Source organism: Coregonus clupeaformis, chromosome 12 (genome assembly GCF_020615455.1).
Source record: "Coregonus clupeaformis isolate EN_2021a chromosome 12, ASM2061545v1, whole genome shotgun sequence".
Classification (NCBI taxonomy): Eukaryota; Metazoa; Chordata; class Actinopteri; order Salmoniformes; family Salmonidae; genus Coregonus; species Coregonus clupeaformis.
The window spans coordinates 17,169,361-17,189,960 of NC_059203.1; the positions used below are offsets into that span (position 1 = coordinate 17,169,361).

Genomic DNA, 20,600 nt, shown 5'->3' on the forward strand with positions numbered 1-20,600 from the left:
CTACCTGTCTCACCTCACTGGCTACCAGGTCGACAAGGCAGTCATGTCTATGTATAGGTCCTTGTATGAACAGCAACCATTCACAACATGGGCAACAGACTCCATTACATTTGACTCATGTAGAATACACAATGGATCATGGTTTGCAGGGTACCAGTGTGCTAGGTAAAGGTGAGAATGTCCTGGCCAATGGCAGCATTCTGGTACATGGAATGGGAGACAGAGGGGTCAGCACAGTCCAGAGCAGTGAGTTTCCCCTGCAGACTCAGAGCAGTGAGTTTCCCCTGCAGACTCAGAGCAGTGAGTTTCCCCTCCAGACTCAGAGCAGTGAGTTTCCCCTGCAGACTCAGAACAGTGAGTTTCCCCTGCAGACTCAGAACAGTGAGTTTCCCCTGCAGACTCAGAGCAGTGAGTTTCCCCTGCAGACTCAGAACAGTGAGTTTCCCCTGCAGCCTCAGAACAGTGAGTTTCCCCTGCAGACTCAGAACAGTGAGTTTCCCCTGCAGCCTCAGAACAGTGAGTTTCCCCTGCAGACTCAGAACAGTGAGTTTCCCCTGCAGCCTCAGAACAGTGAGTTTCCCCTGCAGACTCAGAACATTGAGTTTCCCCTGCAGACTCAGAACATTGAGTTTCCCCTGCAGACTCAGAACATTGAGTTTCCCCTGCAGCCTCAGAACAGTGAGTTTCCCCTGCAGACTCAGAACAGTGAGTTTCCCCTGCAGACTCAGAACATTGAGTTTCCCCTGCAGACTCAGAGCAGTGAGTTTCCCCTGCAGCCTCAGAGCAGTGAGTTTCCCCTCCAGACTCAGGCCAGTCCAGTGTTGCGTAGCTCTCTCCGTCTGATACCGAGGAGTGTTGTCCTGGATGTTAGGATGAGATGTTCCATCATGGGTGACAGAAGCCAGTCACTGGCTCAGTCTGTGTGTCCGTCGGAGCTCCTCTCCAGTCTGCGTGTCCGTCGGAGCTCCTCTCCAGTCTGCGTGTCCGTCGGAGCTCCTCTCCAGTCTGCGTGTCCGTCGGAGCTCCTCTCCAGTCTGCGTGTCCGTCGGAGCTCCTCTCCAGTCTGCGTGTCCGTCGGAGCTCCTCTCCAGTCTGCGTGTCCGTCGGAGCTCCTCTCCAGTCTGCGTGTCCGTCGGAGCTCCTCTCCAGTCTGTCTCCATCGGAGCTCCTCTCCAGTCCGGTTGCACAGGTCGTTGAGGTCCGGCCAGTTCTGACCAGACTCCAAAGCCCACAGCACGAGTGTCCAATTTTCCATTGGCCTTCCTCCTGAAGCGCACGCACGCACACACACACGCACGCACGCACGCACGCACGCGCGCACACACACACACACACACACACACACACACACACACACACACACACACACACAGAGAAATGCTTTCAGTCAGTGAAAACCTTAATGTGACATTATATATTTTTTTATTAATATCAAATAACTGTATAAAATGAACTGCATCTCAACATATCAAACAGAGCTGTCTCCATCTGAAAACCACGGGTCTCTTCAGGACTAACGACGCTTATTTTAGCATCAAAAGATTGTTCATTTAAAAATAGAGCAAACATTCATGAAAGCTTCTCTGTGCTTAGCCAGAGATTTCAACATTTGCTGTTTGGGATTAGAGACGTCTTTCTGTCTGCTTTGATTGTGAGAACAGTGAAGTACAATAACAAAATGCTAGCCATGTATTATGATTAGAATAACTTCAACTCAGTGACTTGTTTTTCACTTTTGGACTCTTACAGAGTTAAAATAAGACTATTTTATGAAAGTACATTCTTCTCTTTTGTCAAAAACATTTTAGTGAGTTTGTTTTGGGACTTTTATTTGTGGTTGTCTGGAACAGCTAAAATAGCTCTTTACTTAGAAAGAACAATATCCTGTTCTAACACACTGTGTGTGTGTGTGTGTGTGTTGTGTGTGTGTGTGTGTGTGTGTGTGTGTGTGTGTGCGTGCGCGCTTGCGTCTACTGCTGGCTTTGGGACTCTTCAAACATCAGGCTGGGCCATTTACAATTCGGTCAGGTCTCTCTCTGTGTGTGTGAGAGAGTTTGTGGGTGTTTTTCTGTCTTGGCTCTGGCCTCTACAGCCTGATGCTGTGCCAGTGAAGTGTTCAGGCTACTCACTTTATCAAGGGCTGCTCACGTTATCAAGGGCTACTCACGTTATCAAGGGCTACTCACCTTATCAAGGGCTACTGACCTTATCAAGGGCTACTCACCTTATCAAGGGCTACTCACGTTATCAAGGGCTACTCACCTTATCAAGGGCTACTCACCTTATCAAGGGCTACTCATGTTATCAAGGGCTACTGATCTTATCAAGGGTTACTCACCATATAACCACTAACTACATGTCAGTTTACTTCCTGACCATGTGATTGTCCTAACAGTCATTTGTTTCTTTCTCTCCTTTCTACCAATGGTCTCTTCTCTTCTGCAGACTCTGATGGAGGTGAGTACTTAAAGGATGGGGGAGGGGGAGGATGGGGGAGAGGAAGAGGGAGGATGGGGGAGGTGGAGGTTGGGGGAGAGGAAGAGGGAGGATGGGGAGGTGGAGGATGGGGGAGAGGAAGAGGGAGGATGGGGGAGGTGGAGGATGGGGGAGAGGAAGAGGGAGGATGGGGGAGAGGAAGAGGGAGGATGGGGGAGGTGGAGGATGGGGGAGAGGATGAGGGAGGATGGGGAGGTGGAGGATGGGGAGGTGGAGGATGGGGAGAGGAAGAGGGAGGATGGGGGAGAGGAAGAGGGAGGATGGGGAGGTGGAGGATGGGGGGATTTGCTTTGTGTGGGTGTATATGGGGGGGGGTTGCATGTATGGGCATTTGTGTTGGAGAGTTTGGTTGATGTCTGTGTGTGTGTGTGGGGGGGGGTGTACTAGACTCAAGGCCAGCTGGTACAATGAACTCATGACGGAGTTATTGTGTGGCCTCTGAAAAGACACCACAACAGGCTCCATTAAACTGCTGCCATTGTGTGTCTGTCTGTCTGCATTGACTACCCATTCAGTATACCAACTCTAGCTCTTAGTGTCTTTCCTATGCTTTACTCTACCTCATTTTACTAGTAGTAGGAGTACTGACTGGCTAACTTTACTAGTAGTAGGAGTACTGACTGGCTAACTTTACTAGTAGTAGGAGTACTGACTGGCTAACTTTACTAGTAGTAGGAGGGCTCTGACTGGCTAACTTTACTAGTAGTAGGAGTCTGACTGGCTAACTTTACTAGTAGTAGGAGGCTCTGACTGGCTAACTTTACTAGTAGTAGGAGGGCTCTGACTGGCTAACTTTACTAGTAGTAGGAGTACTGTGACTGTGGCTAACTTTACTAGTAGTAGGAGTACTGACTGGCTAACTTTACTAGTAGTAGGAGTACTGTGACTGTGGCTAACTTTACTAGTAGTAGGAGTACTGTGACTGTGGCTAACTTTACTAGTAGTAGGAGGGCTCTGACTGGCTAACTTTACTAGTAGTAGGAGTACTGTGACTGTGGCTAACTTTACTAGTAGTAGGAGGGCTCTGACTGGCTAACTTTACTAGTAGTAGGAGTACTGACTGGCTAACTTTACTAGTAGTAGGAGGCTACTGACTGGCTAACTTTACTAGTAGTAGGAGGACTGACTGGCTAACTTTACTAGTAGTAGGAGGGCTCTGACTGGCTAACTTTACTAGTAGTAGGAGTACTGACTGGCTAACTTTACTAGTAGTAGGAGGACTGACTGGCTAACTTTACTAGTAGTAGGAGGACTGACTGGCTAACTTTACTAGTAGTAGGAGGACTGACTGGCTAACTTTACTAGTAGTAGGAGGACTGACTGGCTAACTTTACTAGTAGTAGGAGTACTGACTGGCTAACTTTACTAGTAGTAGGAGGGCTCTGACTGGCTAACTTTACTAGTAGTAGGAGTACTGACTGGCTAACTTTACTAGTAGTAGGAGGGCTCTGACTGGCTAACTTTACTAGTAGTAGGAGGGCTCTGACTGGCTAACTTTACTAGTAGTAGGAGGGCTCTGACTGGCTAACTTTACTAGTAGTAGGAGGGCTCTGACTGGCTAACTTTACTAGTAGTAGGAGGACTGTGACTGTGGGTAACTTTACTAGTAGTAGGAGGACTGACTGGCTAACTTTACTAGTAGTAGGAGGACTGACTGGCTAACTTTACTAGTAGTAGGAGTACTGTGACTGTGGGTAACTTTACTAGTAGTAGGAGGACTGACTGGCTAACTTTACTAGTAGTAGGAGGGCTCTGACTGGCTAACTTTACTAGTAGTAGGAGTACTGACTGGCTAACTTTACTAGTAGTAGGAGGGCTCTGACTGGCTAACTTTACTAGTAGTAGGAGTACTGACTGGCTAACTTTACTAGTAGTAGGAGGGCTCTGACTGGCTAACTTTACTAGTAGTAGGAGGGCTCTGACTGGCTAACTTTACTAGTAGTAGGAGGACTGACTGGCTAACTTTACTAGTAGTAGGAGGTACTGACTGGCTAACTTTACTAGTAGTAGGAGGGCTCTGACTGGCTAACTTTACTAGTAGTAGGAGTACTGACTGGCTAACTTTACTAGTAGTAGGAGGGCTCTGACTGGCTAACTTTACTAGTAGTAGGAGGGCTCTGACTGGCTAACTTTACTAGTAGTAGGAGGGCTCTGACTGGCTAACTTTACTAGTAGTAGGAGTACTGACTGGCTAACTTTACTAGTAGTAGGAGTACTGACTGGCTAACTTTACTAGTAGTAGGAGGGCTCTGACTGGCTAACTTTACTAGTAGTAGGAGGGCTCTGACTGGCTAACTTTACTAGTAGTAGGAGGGCTCTGACTGGCTAACTTTACTAGTAGTAGGAGTACTGACTGGCTAACTTTACTAGTAGTAGGAGGGCTCTGACTGGCTAACTTTACTAGTAGTAGGAGCTACTGACTGGCTAACTTTACTAGTAGTAGGAGGGCTCTGACTGGCTAACTTTACTAGTAGTAGGAGTACTGACTGGCTAACTTTACTAGTAGTAGGAGGGCTCTGACTGGCTAACTTTACTAGTAGTAGGAGGGCTCTGACTGGCTAACTTTACTAGTAGTAGGAGGGCTCTGACTGGCTAACTTTACTAGTAGTAGGAGTACTGACTGGCTAACTTTACTAGTAGTAGGAGGGCTCTGACTGGCTAACTTTACTAGTAGTAGGAGGGCTCTGACTGGCTAACTTTACTAGTAGTAGGAGTACTGACTGGCTAACTTTACTAGTAGTAGGAGGGCTCTGACTGGCTAACTTTACTAGTAGTAGGAGTACTGACTGGCTAACTTTACTAGTAGTAGGAGGGCTCTGACTGGCTAACTTTACTAGTAGTAGGAGTACTGACTGGCTAACTTTACTAGTAGTAGGAGGGCTCTGACTGGCTAACTTTACTAGTAGTAGGAGGGCTGACTGGCTAACTTTACTAGTAGTAGGAGGGCTCTGACTGGCTAACTTTACTAGTAGTAGGAGGGCTCTGACTGGCTAACTTTACTAGTAGTAGGAGGACTCTGACTGGCTAACTTTACTAGTAGTAGGAGGCTCTGACTGGCTAACTTTACTAGTAGTAGGAGTACTGACTGGCTAACTTTACTAGTAGTAGGAGGGCTCTGACTGGCTAACTTTACTAGTAGTAGGAGGACTGACTGGCTAACTTTACTAGTAGTAGGAGTACTGACTGGCTAACTTTACTAGTAGTAGGAGGGCTCTGACTGGCTAACTTTACTAGTAGTAGGAGTACTGACTGGCTAACTTTACTAGTAGTAGGAGGGCTCTGACTGGCTAACTTTACTAGTAGTAGGAGTACTGACTGGCTAACTTTACTAGTAGTAGGAGGGCTCTGACTGGCTAACTTTACTAGTAGTAGGAGGGCTCTGACTGGCTAACTTTACTAGTAGTAGGAGGGCTCTGACTGGCTAACTTTACTAGTAGTAGGAGGGCTCTGACTGGCTAACTTTACTAGTAGTAGGAGGGCTCTGACTGGCTAACTTTACTAGTAGTAGGAGGGCTCTGACTGGCTAACTTTACTAGTAGTAGGAGGGCTACTGACTGGCTAACTTTACTAGTAGTAGGAGGGCTCTGACTGGCTAACTTTACTAGTAGTAGGAGCTACTGACTGGCTAACTTTACTAGTAGTAGGAGGGCTCTGACTGGCTAACTTTACTAGTAGTAGGAGTACTGACTGGCTAACTTTACTAGTAGTAGGAGTACTCTGACTGGCTAACTTTACTAGTAGTAGGAGTGACTCTGACTTGGGCTAACTTTACTAGTTGTAGGAGGGCTCTGACTGTGCTAACTTTACTAGTAGTAGGAGGGCTCTGACTGGCTAACTTTACTAGTAGTAGGAGGGCTCTGACTGGCTAACTTTACTAGTAGTAGGAGGGCTCTGACTGGCTAACTTTACTAGTAGTAGGAGTGCTCTGACTGTGGGTAGCTTTACTAGTTGTAGGAGGGCTCTGACTGGCTAACTTTACTAGTAGTAGGAGGGCTCTGACTGGCTAACTTTACTAGTAGTAGGAGGACTGACTGGCTAACTTTACTAGTAGTAGGAGGGCTCTGACTGGCTAACTTTACTAGTAGTAGGAGTACTGTGACTGTGGGTAGCTTTACTAGTTGTAGGAGGGCTCTGACTGGCTAACTTTACTAGTAGTAGGAGGGCTCTGACTGGCTAACTTTACTAGTAGTAGGAGGGCTCTGACTGGCTAACTTTACTAGTAGTAGGAGTACTGACTGGCTAACTTTACTAGTAGTAGGAGTACTGTGACTGGCTAACTTTACTAGTAGTAGGAGTACTGACTGGCTAACTTTACTAGTAGTAGGAGGGCTCTGACTGGCTAACTTTACTAGTAGTAGGAGGGCTCTGACTGGCTAACTTTACTAGTAGTAGGAGGGCTCTGACTGGCTAACTTTACTAGTAGTAGGAGGGCTCTGACTGGCTAACTTTACTAGTAGTAGGAGGGCTCTGACTGGCTAACTTTACTAGTAGTAGGAGTACTGACTGGCTAACTTTACTAGTAGTAGGAGGGCTCTGACTGGCTAACTTTACTAGTAGTAGGAGGGCTCTGACTGGCTAACTTTACTAGTAGTAGGAGGGCTCTGACTGGCTAACTTTACTAGTAGTAGGAGTACTGACTGGCTAACTTTACTAGTAGTAGGAGTACTGACTGGCTAACTTTACTAGTAGTAGGAGGGCTCTGACTGGCTAACTTTACTAGTAGTAGGAGTACTGACTGGCTAACTTTACTAGTAGTAGGAGGGCTCTGACTGGCTAACTTTACTAGTAGTAGGAGTACTGACTGGCTAACTTTACTAGTAGTAGGAGGGCTCTGACTGGCTAACTTTACTAGTAGTAGGAGTACTGACTGGCTAACTTTACTAGTAGTAGGAGGGCTCTGACTGGCTAACTTTACTAGTAGTAGGAGGTACTGACTGGCTAACTTTACTAGTAGTAGGAGGGCTCTGACTGGCTAACTTTACTAGTAGTAGGAGTACTGACTGGCTAACTTTACTAGTAGTAGGAGGGCTCTGACTGGCTAACTTTACTAGTAGTAGGAGGGCTCTGACTGGCTAACTTTACTAGTAGTAGGAGGGCTCTGACTGGCTAACTTTACTAGTAGTAGGAGGGCTCTGACTGGCTAACTTTACTAGTAGTAGGAGGGCTCTGACTGGCTAACTTTACTAGTAGTAGGAGGGCTCTGACTGGCTAACTTTACTAGTAGTAGGAGTACTGACTGGCTAACTTTACTAGTAGTAGGAGGGCTCTGACTGGCTAACTTTACTAGTAGTAGGAGTACTGTGACTGTGGGTAACTTTACTAGTAGTAGGAGTACTGTGACTGTGGGTAACTTTACTAGTAGTAGGAGTACTGTGACTGTGGGTAACTTTACTAGTAGTAGGAGGACTGTGACTGTGGGTAACTTTACTAGTAGTAGGAGTACTGTGACTGTGGGTAACTTTACTAGTAGTAGGAGTACTGACTGGCTAACTTTACTAGTAGTAGGAGTACTGTGACTGTGGGTAACTTTACTAGTAGTAGGAGTACTGTGACTGTGGGTAACTTTACTAGTAGTAGGAGTACTGTGACTGTGGGTAACTTTACTAGTAGTAGGAGGACTGTGACTGGCTAACTTTACTAGTAGTAGGAGTACTGACTGGCTAACTTTACTAGTAGTAGGAGGACTGTGACTGTGGGTAACTTTACTAGTAGTAGGAGGACTGACTGGCTAACTTTACTATTACTTCTGCCTACATCTCCCCCTGTCATCTTCTGATGCTCCACCACACTGTCATGTTCTGATGCTCCACCACACTGTCATGTTCTGATGCTCCACTGCACTGTCATCTTCTGATGCTCCACCACACTGTCATGTTCTGATGCTCCACCACACTGCCATGTTCTGATGCTCCACTGCACTGTCATGTTCTGATGCTCCACCACACTGTCATGTTCTGATGCTCCACCACACTGTCATGTTCTGATGCTCCACCACACTGTCATGTTCTGATGCTCCACCACACTGTCATGTTCTGATGCTCCACCACACTGTCATGTTCTGATGCTCCACCACACTGTCATGTTCTGATGCTCCACCACACTGTCATGTTCTGATGCTCCACTGCACTGTCATGTTCTGATGCTCCACCACACTGTCATGTTCTGATGCTCCACCACACTGTCATGTTCTGATGCTCCACCACACTGTCATGTTCTGATGCTCCACCACACTGTCATGTTCTGATGCTCCACCACACTGTCATGTTCTGATGCTCCACCACACTGTCATGTTCTGATGCTCCACCACACTGTCATGTTCTGATGCTCCACTAAACTGCCATGTTCTGATGCTCCACCACACTGCCATGTTCTGATGCTCCACCACACTGTCATGTTCTGATGCTCCACCACACTGTCATGTTCTGATGCTCCACCACACTGCCATGTTCTGATGCTCCACCACACTGTCATGTCCAGTCCCATCATCCCCCCCCCCCCCCTCCCCCGCGCACCACGTCTATTTCTATGGGCACAAGCACTGTTCATGTTGGTGGAGAGAATTTTGCAGGTTTAAAGCTTATTTCCTGCAATTCTACACATTTTGTCATGGGGTGCAAAGAAAATGTTGCAGTTTTAAAGCTAATTATTTTGCAATTCTCTACATTTTTACCATGTCTAATGTGTATTCATGTGATATGAGTGAAGAATGATCTATGTGCTAAAAAAACGAAATAAATAAACGTTAGCTGACATGGGCTAGTTGATCTAAGGTGTGCAGTGACTGACATGACAAAAGGAACTGATGATGCAATACCCAATTTAGAAATGGCACCTTGTGCATTCTACTATTACAACTTTCAAGCCGGACTGAGTTCCTAAAATTTTTTAAAAAAAACTACACTACCGGTCAAAAGTTTTAGAACACCTACTCATTCAAAAGTTTTTCTTTATTTTTTTACTATTTTCTACATTGTAGAATAATAGTGAAGACATCAAATCTATGAAATAACACATATGGAATCATGTAGTAACCAAAAAAGTGTTAAACAAATCAAAATATATTTTAGATTCTTCAAAGTAGCCACCCTTTGCCTTGATGACAGCTTTGCACACTCTTGGCATTCTCTCAACCATCTTCACCTGGAATGCTTTTCCAACAGTCTTGAACGAGTTCCTACATATGCTGAGCACTTGTTGCCCTTCTTCACTCTGCCGTCCAACTCATCCCAAACCATCTCAATTGGGTTGAGGTCAGGTGATTATGGAGGCCAGGTCATCTGATGCAACACTCCATCACTATCCTTCTTGGTCAAATAGCCCTTACACATCTCAAATTTGGACTCATCAAACCAAAAGGACACATTTCCACCGGTCTAATGTCCATTGCTCGTGTTTCTTGGCCCAAGCAAGTCTCTTCTTCTTGTTGGTGTCCTTTAGTAGTGGTTTCTTTGCAGCAATTCGACCATGTAGGCCCGATTCATGCAGTCTCTGAACAGTTGATGTTGAGATATGTCTGTTACTTGAACTCTGTGAAGCATTTATTTGGGCTGCAATTTCTGAGGCTGGTAACTCTAATTAACTTATCCTCTGCAGCAGAGGTAACTCTGGGTCTTCCGTTCCTGTGGCGGTCCTCATGAGAGCCAGTTTCATCATAATACCGCTTGATGATTTTTGCGACTGCACTTGAAGAAACTTTCAAAGTTCTTGAAATTGTCCATATTGACTGACCATCATGTATTAAAGTCATGATGGACTGTCAATTCTCTTTGCATATTTGAGCTGTTCTTGCCATAATATGGACTTGGTATTTTACCAAATAGGGCTATCTTCTGTATACCACTCCTACCTTGTCACAACACAACTGATTGGCTCAAACACATTAAGAAGGAAAGAAATTTCACAAATTAACTTTTAACAAGGCACACCTGTTAATTGAAATGCATTCCAGGTGACTACCTCATGAAGCTGGTTGAGAGAATGCCAAGAGTGTGCAAAGCTGTCATCAAGGCAAACGTTGGCTATTTGAAGAATCTCAAATCTCAAATATATTTTGATTTGTTTAACACTTTTGTGGTTCCATATGTGTTATTTCATAGTTTTGATGTCTTCACTATTATAGTAAAAATAAAGACAAACCCTTGAATGACTAGGTGTGTCCAAACTTTTGACTGGTACTGTATGTATATATATATAATTTTGTTGTGGGGGGGTAGACCCTGAACTGATTCTACTGTAGGAGTAGACCCTGAACTGGTTCTACTATAGGGATAGACCCTGAACTGGTTATACTGTAAGGTTTATATGTGCAATCAGAAAACTAAAATAAGGGGATCACTTAAAGGAGATCCAGAGAGGTCAGAGACCAGGGGACACCAGGGCTGCTGTACCCGACAGCGGAGAGCCTCAACTGGGCATGATGCCATCCTAAACTCCCCTCCCTCCTTTCCCCACAGGCAGGCGGGCTGAAGTCAACAGATGGCATGATGTCACACTGCTTAAGGATTAACAGACAGAAAGGGAGAGAGGGATAGAGAGAGAGAGAGAGACGGATAGAGAGAGAGAGGGAGGGATAGAGAGAGAGAGAGAGAGAGAGAGAGAGAGAGAGAGAGAGGTAGAGAGATAGAGAGAGAGAGGGGGGGATAGAGGTAGAATTGAATTAGAGAAAGAGAGGGATAGAGAGGTAGGTAGAGAGAGAGAGAGAGAGACGGATAGAGAGAGAGAGGGGGGATAGAGGTAGAATTGAATTAGAGAAAGAGAGAGAGAGAGAGGTAGGTAGAGGGATAGAGAGGTAGGTAGAGAGAGAGTGATATATAGAGAGGTAGAAGGATAGAGACGTAGAAGGATAGAGAGGTAGGTAGAGAGCGCCATCAAATTGAATTGAGAGGTAGAGAGGTAGAGAGGTAGAGAGGTAGAGAGAGAGAGAGAGAGAGAGAGAGAGAGAGAGAGAGAGAGAGAGAGAGAGAGAGAGAGAGAGAGAGAGAGAGAGAGAGAGAGAGAGAGAGAGAGAGAGAGAGAGAGAGAGAGAGAGAGAGAGAGAGAGAGAGAGAGAGAGAGAGAGAGAGAGAGAGAGAGAGAGAGAGAGAGAGAGAGAGAGAGAGAGAGAGAGAGAGAGAGAGAGAGAGAGAGAGAGAGCCATTGAATTGAGAAGAAGAGAGAGGGATAGAGAGGTAGAATGATAGAGAGGTAGGTAAGGGTAGGTATAGAGAGAGGTAGGTAAGGGTGGCAGGTAGCTTAGTGGGTAAGAGCGTTGTGCCAGTAACCGAAAGGTCGCTGGTTCTAAGAGAGGTCAGAGGCCGACTAGGTGAAAAATCTGTCGATGTGCCCTTAAGCAAGGCACTTAACCCTAAATGCTCCTGTAAGTCACTCTGGATAAGAGCGTCTGCTAAATGACTAAAATGTAAATGTAGGTAGAGAGATAGAGAGGTAGGTAGACAGGGTTTTGGGTATAAAGTGCAGATTGTCTGATTCCAGACAGAAGTTTTTTTCCCCTCATCTCGTCTAGACAGGGAAGCTTTAAAAGAGTCCTAAAAACATTCCTTTAACATCCTAACAGTGTCTAAAACATCCCTTTAACATCCCAACAGTGTCTAAAACATCCCTTTAACATCCCAACAGTGTCTAAAACATCCCTTTAACATCCCAACAGTGTCTAAAACATCCCTTTAACATCCCAACAGTGTCTAAAACATCCCTTTAACATCCTAACAGTGTCTAAAACATCCCTTTAACATCCTAACAGTGTCTAAAACATCCCTTTAACATCCCAACAGTGTCTAAAACATCCCTTTAACATCCTAACAGTGTCTAAAACATCCCTTTAACATCCTAACAGTGTCTAAAACATCCCTTTAACATCCCAACAGTGTCTAAAACATCCCTTTAACATCCTAACAGTGTCTAAAACATCCCTTTAACATCCTAACAGTGTCTAAAACATCCCTTTAACATCCTAACAGTGTCTAAAACATCCCTTTAACATCCTAACACTTGTAGGTGGGTGTGTGCTAGGGGTGTGTGGACTCGTGGATGTGTGCTGGGAGCCATAACGTGTGCTTGATTAGGCCGCAATAGACTCTCGGACAGATGGAATCCGGGCTCTTCCAGGACAGAGGAGGGGAGACAGAGGAGGGGAGGAGACAGAGGAAGATGAGGGGAGGAGGAGGAGGAGGGGAGACAGAGGAGGGGAGGAAGAGGGGGAGGAGGCCCTCGCCACAGGGTATGGATGCTTTGGGGAGCAGAGTGGAAGGCTCGTAAATCCCTCTGCGCGCAGGGCGCAAGCGGTGGCTTTTCCATGGCAGCGGTTTCTGCGAGCGCGACAGGGTCACCGGGGCACGTAAATGACAGCTGTATGCTAATGAGGGAGTCTGTGCACTTGAACTAACCAACCACGCCACTATACACAGGGCCGGCACCAGGCCACTAGGGGGGCCCTTGACCCCATACAAATAATATGAACTCAGTCGGGGTCTCAGTTTACTGTTGACAGTTACAATAGGAGAATACACCAGGTGCAATTTCGAAATTTGGTGGTGCATCAGCAGTTTTTACCTCTTGTTATTGTATGTCAGTCACTGACAGTGACTCAATTAGCCATGTCAGCTAACCATTTTTTGATTGGTAGTTAGCCTAGCCAGCTATCTAAACTTGTTTGTAATCATGGCTGAATACCGACCGGGCATGCAGGGCCCTGACCTCCCTGGGGGTCCCCATTGATTTTGTTAGTCACTCCCACTCAGATATCCTATTAACATGGCATAACTCATTACAACATGTGTAGAATTGTATGAATTTTGTTATAAAATTGCAAAGTTCTCTCCATCCCAGAAAACGTGTTTTAAAACCTGCAATATTTTCTCTACACCCCATGGCAAAATGTGTAGAATTACAGGAAATAAACTTTAAAACAAAAAAAATATTCTCTCCACCATCAAGAGGGGGGGGCCACTAAAATGTTTTTGCCGCGAGGTGGGGGGCCCGCAACCAAATCCCAAATCTCTCTCAGTGCCCCGAAAAGGCTAGAGCCGGCCCTGGCTATACACACACACAGCAGGGACCAGCACGAGCAGCTGTGGGTTGGAGCGCAGAACATCACTGCAGCACGAGCACACTGTTGACGTTCGGTATTCTGAGGCGCCGTTATTCTCCGTTCCTCCGGTGTGCTCTGAAGTCTTCAGCTCAGACTCAATCTGGAACCGGAATATTGGAAATTATATCATTTTGACGATTGAACGGAGGCATCTTTTTTTCTTCTTCTTTTTTTTTGTAGCATTTGTTATTTATGTTTTAAGGATTTGGAACTTGGTTTTAAACGTGAAATGTTGTTGGATTGTACTCTGCTAAAGATGAAGATATTCAACGGGTTGGATTACACACTGGTGAGATTTGACTGAACTATTAGTTGCTAATTATTGGATCGTAATATTCATACACGCTCCCAGGGCAATAATAACATCTTTCTTAAACGGGGATGAGCCTCGGATGTATTTCCAAAATGTATTTAGAAACTCAGTCGGGGTCTCAACTTACTGTTGCGAGTTACAATAGTAGAAAACACAAGGTGCAATTTCAAAATGTGGTTGTTTTTCTCTTGTTACTGTATGTCAGTCACTGATAGTCATTCAGTTAGCCCTTGTCAGCTAACATTTTTTTAGATTGATAAGTTAGTTTAGCGGCCAGCTATCTAAACTTGTTATCATGGCAGAATTACCAGCTGGGGGGGGGACCCAATTGGTTTTGTTAGTCAGTCTCACTGATATATTACAGACTGCAACCATTTCTCTCCGCACCATTGGTAAAATGTGTAGAATTGCACAAAATTAACTATAAAACTTTAAATTGTTCTCTCTGCTGTCAAGAGGAGGGCCACTAAAATGAAAATGTATGCATTCACTAACTGTAAGTCGCTCTGGATAAGAGCGTCTGCTAAATGACTAAAATGTAAATGTAAATGTTAAATGTTTTGCTCGCTGTGTGTGTGTGTGTGTGGTGTATGGATGTTGGTACACAATCTGCAGCCCCCTCATGATGAGTTCAGACATTTTTGTGGCCCCCAGTTGGTGATTTGAGGCATCTGAATGTCACATCTCAACGTCAATATATTTTGTTGTTTTTCATAATTATGCTATTATTTGTTTTATTAGAGAGAGAGAGAGAGAGAGAGAGAGAGAGAGAGAGAGAGAGAGAGAGAGAGAGAGAGAGAGAGAGAGAGAGAGAGAGAGAGAGAGAGAGAGAGAGAGAGAGAGAGAGAGAGAGAGAGAGAGAGAGAGAGAGAGAGAGAGAGAGAGAGAGAGAGAGAGAGAGAGAGAGAGAGTGCCTGTCTGTTGATGGTTTCAATAGTCGTGGCAGACTTTTTGTTTCTGAAGGCGTGATGGATTATTTGTGTGTAGTGTTGTCCTGTGGGGGGCCTGTGTCAGGACGGCTGCCTGCCTTCACAATGAGCTCAGACTGAGGAGTGGTGTGTGTGTGTGTGTGTGTGGAGGCGGGGTGTGTTCTTTCCCCATCGTTTCCTCAACAGTTCTGCAATGTTGTCACACACACACACACACAAAGGGTGGCACAGAACAGAACAGAATAGAATAGAACATTTGCAGAAATAATAATAACAATAATAACAATAATCTACATCATGTAGTTCTATTAACTTCTGTAGGTTGTAGTCCTAGGTGATGAGCAGACAGACAGACAGACAGACAGAGTCAGTCAGTCAGTCAGTCAGTCAGTCAGCTCTGTAGCTGCAGCTTGTGGAAACCCCCAAAGGTTATCTCCTGTCCTATGGACTTTGGAACCCAATCCCTGAAATGGACCACCTCTCTCCTCTCCTCTCCTCTCCTCTCCTCTCCTCTCCTCTCCTCTCCTCTCCTCTCCTCTCCTCTCCTCTCCTCTCCTCTCCTCTCCTCTCCACCCTCCCTCCATCCATCCACCCCTCCCTCTCTCCTCCCTCCCGCCATCCTCCTCTCCTTCCTTCCTTCCTCCCTCCACCCCTCCCTCCATCCAACCCCTCCCTCTCTCTACCCCTCCCTCTCTCCACCCCTCCCTCTCTCTACCCCTCCCTCTCTCCACCCCTCCCTCTCTCACCTCTCCCTCTCTCCACCCCTCCCTCTCTCCACCCTCCCTCTCTCTACCCCTCCCTCTCTCCACCTCTCCCTCTCTCCACCCCTCCCTCTCTCCACCCCCTCCCTCTCTCCACCCCTCCCTCTCTCTACCCCTCCCTCTCTCTACCCCTCCCTCTCTCTACCCCTCCCTCTCTCCACCCCTCCCTCCATCCTAGGAGATATGAAAGGTCCTTACAGCGATAGAGTGAGTGAGTGTGTGTGTGAGACAATAATAATAATAATAATAATATGCCATTTAGCAGACGCTTTTATCCAAAGCGACTTAGTCATGCGTGCATACATTTTTGTGTATGGGTGGTCCCGGGGATCGAACCCACTACCTTGGCGTTACAAGCGCCGTGCTCTACCAGCTGAGCTACAGAGGACCACAGAGACATGAGTGGTCCTGGTGTCTCTCTGATCAAAAAATGGCTTGTGTTAGCAGCAGAGAACCTGATAGTGAAACTGATATAACCTGATACCTATAGTATATTTGGAAAGTATTCAGACCCCTTGACTTTTTCCACATTTTGTTACGTTACAGCCTTATTCTAAATTGATTAAATTGTTTTTTTCCCTCATCAATCTACACACAATACCCCATAATGACAAAGCAAAAACAGGTTTAGAAAGGTTTGCAAATGTATTACAAATAAAAAAAAATGGAAATATCACATTTACATAAGTATTCAGAGCTTTTACTCAGTACTATGTAGAAGCAGCATTGGCAGCGATTACAGCCTCAAGTCTTCTTGGGTATGACGCTACAAGCTTGGCACACCTATATTTGGGGAGTTTCTCCCATTCTTCTCTGCAGATCCTCTCAAGCTCTGTCAGGTTGGATGGGGAGCGTCACTGCACAGCTATTTTCAGGTCTCTCCAGAGATGTTAGATCGGGTTCAAGTCCGGGCTCTGGCTGGGCTCATTATGGGGTATTGTGTGTAGATTGAGGGAAAATGTATTTAATCCATTTTAGAATAATGCTGTAACGTAACAAAAATGTGGAAAAAGGGAAGGGAAAAAGTATTTGATCCCCTGCTGATTTTGTATGTTTGCCCACTGACAAAGACATGATCAGTCTGTAATTTTAATGGTAGGTTTATTTGAACAGTGAGAGACAGAATAACAACAAAATAATCCAGAAAAACGCATGTCAAAAATGTTATAAATTGATTTGCATTTTAATGAGGGAAATAAGTATTTGACCCCTCTGCAAAACTTGACTTAGTACTTGGTGGCAAAACCCTTGTTGGCAATCACAGAGGTCAGACGTTTCTTTTAGTTGGCAACCAGGTATACACACATCTCAGGAGGGATTTTGTCCCACTCCTCTTTGCAGATCTTCTCCAAGTCATTAAGGTTTTGAGGCTGACGTTTGGCAACTCGAACCTTCAGCTCCCTCCACAGATTTTCTATGGGATTAAGGTCTGGAGACTGGCTAGGCCACTCCAGGACCTTAATGTGCTTCTTCTTGAGCCACTCCTTTGTTGCCTTGGCCATGTGTTTTGGGTAATTGTCATGCTGGAATACCCATCCACAACCCATTTTCAATGCCCTGGCTGAGGGAAGGAGGTTCTCACCCAAGATTTGACGGTACATGGCTCCGTCCATCGTCCCTTTGATGCGGTGAAGTTGTCCTGTCCCCTTAGCAGAAAAACACCCCCAAAGCATAATGTTTCCACCTCCATGTTTGACGGTGGGGATGGTGTTCTTGGGGTCATAGGCAGCATTCCTCCTCCTCCTAAACACGGCGAGTTGAGTTGATGGCAAAGAGCTCGATTTTGGTCTCATCTGACCACAACACTTTCACCCAGTTCTCCTCTGAATCATTCAGATGTTCATTGGCAAACTTCAGACAGGCCTGTATATGTGCTTTCTTGAGCAGGGGGACCTTGCGGGCGCAGCAGGATTTCAGTCCTTCACGGCGTAGTGTGTTACCAATTGTTTTCTTGGTGACTATGGTCCCAGCTGCCTTGAGATCTTTGACAAGATCCTCCTGTGTAGTTCTGTGCTGATTCCTCTCCGTTCTCATGATCATTGCAACTCCACGAGGTGAGATCTTGCATGGAGCCCCAGGCCGAGGGAGATTGACAGTTCTTTTGTGTTTCTTCCATTTGCGAATAATCGCACCAACTGTTGTCACCTTCTCACCAAGCTGCTTGGCGATGGTCTTGTAGCCCATTCCAGGCTTGTGTAGGTCTACTATCTTGTCCCTGACATCCTTGGAGAGCTCTTTGGTCTTGGCCATGGTGGAGAGTTTGGAATCTGATTGATTGATTGCTTCTGTGGACAGGTGTCTTTTATACAGGTAACAAACTGAGATTAGGAGCACTCCCTTTAAGAGTGTGATCCTAATCTCAGCTCGTTACCTGTATAAAAGACACCTGGGAGCCAGAAATCTTTCTGATTGAGAGGGGGTCAAATACTTATTTCCCTCATTAAAATGCAAATCAATTTATAACATTTTTGACATGCGTTTGTCTGGATTTTTTTGTTGTTATTCTGTCTCTCACTGTTCAAATAAACCTACCATTAAAATTATAGACTGATCATGTCTTTGTCAGTGGGCAAACGTACAGAATCAGCAGGGGATCAAATACTTTTTTCCCCCACTGTATATACAGTGGGGAGAACAAGTATTTGATACACTGCCGATTTTGCAGGTTTTCCTACTTACAAAGCATGTAGAGGTCTGTCATTTTTATCATAGGTACACTTCAACTGTGAGAGACGGAATCTAAAACAAAAATCCAGAAAATCACATTGTATGATTTTTAAGTAATTAATTTGCATTTTATTGCATGACATAAGTATTTGATACATCAGAAAAGCAGAACTTAATTTTTGGTACAGAAACCTTTGTTTGCAATTACAGAGATCATACGTTTCCTGTAGGTCTTGACCAGGTTTGCACACACTGCAGCAGGGATTTTGGCCCACTCCTCCATACAGACCTTCTCCAGATCCTTCAGGTTTCGGGCTGTCGCTGGGCAATACGGACTTTCAGCTCCCTCCAAAGATTTTCTATTGGGTTCAGGTCTGGAGACTGGCTAGGCCACTCCAGGACCTTGAGATGCTTCTTACGGAGCCACTCCTTAGTTGCCCTGGCTGTGTGTTTCGGGTCGTTGTCATACTGGAAGACCCAGCCACGACCCATCTTCAATGCCCTTACTGAGGGAAGGAGGTTGTTGGCCAAGATCTCACGATACAAGGTCTCCATCCAAGACCTCTATACCAGGCGGTGTCAGAGGAAGGCCCTCAAAATTGTCAAAGACTCCAGCCACCCTAGTCATAGACTGTTCTCTCTGCTACCGCACGGCAAGCGGTACCGGAGTGCCAAGTCTAGGTCCAAAAGACTTCTCAACAGCTTCTACCCCCAAGCCATAAGACTCCTGAACAGCTAATCATGGCTACCCGGACTATTTGCACTGCCCCCCACCCCATCCTTTTTACGCTGCTGCTACTCTGTTAAGTATTTATGCATAGTCACTTTAACTCTACCCACATGTACATATTACCTCAACTACCTCAACTAGCCGGTGCCCCCGCACATTGACTATGCAACGGTACCCCCCTGTATATATAGCCTCCCTACTGTCACTTTATTTTACTGTATATATAGCCTCCCTACTGTCACTTTATTTCACTTCTGCTCTTTTTTTCTCAACACTTTTTTGTTGTTTTTTTATTCTTACTTTTTTGTTTAAAATAAATGCACTGTTGGTTAAGGGCTGTAAGTAAGCATTTCACTGTAATGTCTGCACCTGTTGTATTCAGCGCATGTGACCAATACAATTTGATTTGATTTGATTTGATTTGATTTGATACATGGCCCCATCCATCCTCCTCTCAATACGGTGCAGTCGTCCTGTCCCCTTTGCAGAAAAGCATCCCCAAAGAATGATGTTTCCACCTCCATGCTTCACGGTTGGGATGGTGTTCTTGGGGTTGTACTCATCCTTCTTCTTCCTCCAAACACGGCGAGTGGAGTTTAGACCAAAAAGCTCAATTTTTGTCTCATCAGACCACATGACCTTCTCCCATTCCTCCTCTGGATCATCCAGATGGTCATTGGCAAACTTCAAACAGGCCTGGACATGCGCTGGCTTGAGCAGGGGGACCTTGCATGCGCTGCAGGATTTTAATCCATGACGGCGTAGTGTGTTACTAATGGTTTCCTTTGAGACTGTGGTCCCAGCTCTCTTCAGGTCATTGACCAGGTCCTGCCGTGTAGTTCTGGGCTGATCCCTCACCTTCCTCATGATCATTGATGCCCCACGAGGTGAGATCTTGCATGGAGCCCCAGACCGAGGGTGATTGACCGTCATCTTAAACTTCTTCCATTTTCTAATAATTGCACCAACAGTTGTTGCCTTCTCACCAAGCTGCTTGCCTATTGTCCTGTAGCCCATCCCAGCCTTGTGCAGGTCTACAATTTTATCCCTGATGTCCTTACACAGCTCTCTGGTCTTGGCCATTGTGGAGAGGTTGGAGTCTGTTTGATTGAGTGTGTGGACAGGTGTCTTTTATACAGGTAACGAGTTCAAACAGGTGCAGTTAATACAGGTAATGAGTGGAGAACAGGGGCTTCTTAAAGAAAAACTAACAGGTCTGTGAAAGCCGGAATTCTTACTCGTTGGTAGGTGATCAAATACTTATGTCATGCAATAAAATGCAAATGAATTACTTAAAAATCATACAATGTGATTTTCTGGATTTTTGTTATAGATTCCGTCTCTCACAGTTGAAGTGTACCTATGATAAAAATTACAGACCTCTACATGCTTTGTAAGTAGGAAAACCTGCAAAATCGGCAGTGTATCAAATACTTGTTCTCCCCACTGTGTGTATTTTTATAATAATATATATATATATATATATATATATATATATATTTACTGCACAGTAACATAATATACAGTTGTACAGTAATTTATACTACAGGAGTTGTTATTTTCTTACCCAGTTAGCTTTGAGGATTTACAGTTGACTTCAGACCCTAACCACAGTCTC

The 20,600-nt window shown here is 45.3% G+C and overlaps 1 protein-coding gene across 2 annotated transcripts in view; it reads left to right on the top strand.

Annotated features, from left to right (window-relative positions):
- The window catches only part of LOC121577893 (arf-GAP with coiled-coil, ANK repeat and PH domain-containing protein 3), a 129,041-nt gene that overhangs the window by 86,879 nt on the left and 21,562 nt on the right, over positions 1-20,600 (top strand). For both annotated transcript variants that reach the window (XM_041891867.2, XM_041891865.2), the window contains exon 10: positions 2,446-2,457. In XM_041891867.2, coding sequence (XP_041747801.1) covers positions 2,446-2,457 — 12 coding nt within the window. The remainder of the gene's footprint in view (positions 1-2,445; positions 2,458-20,600) is intronic.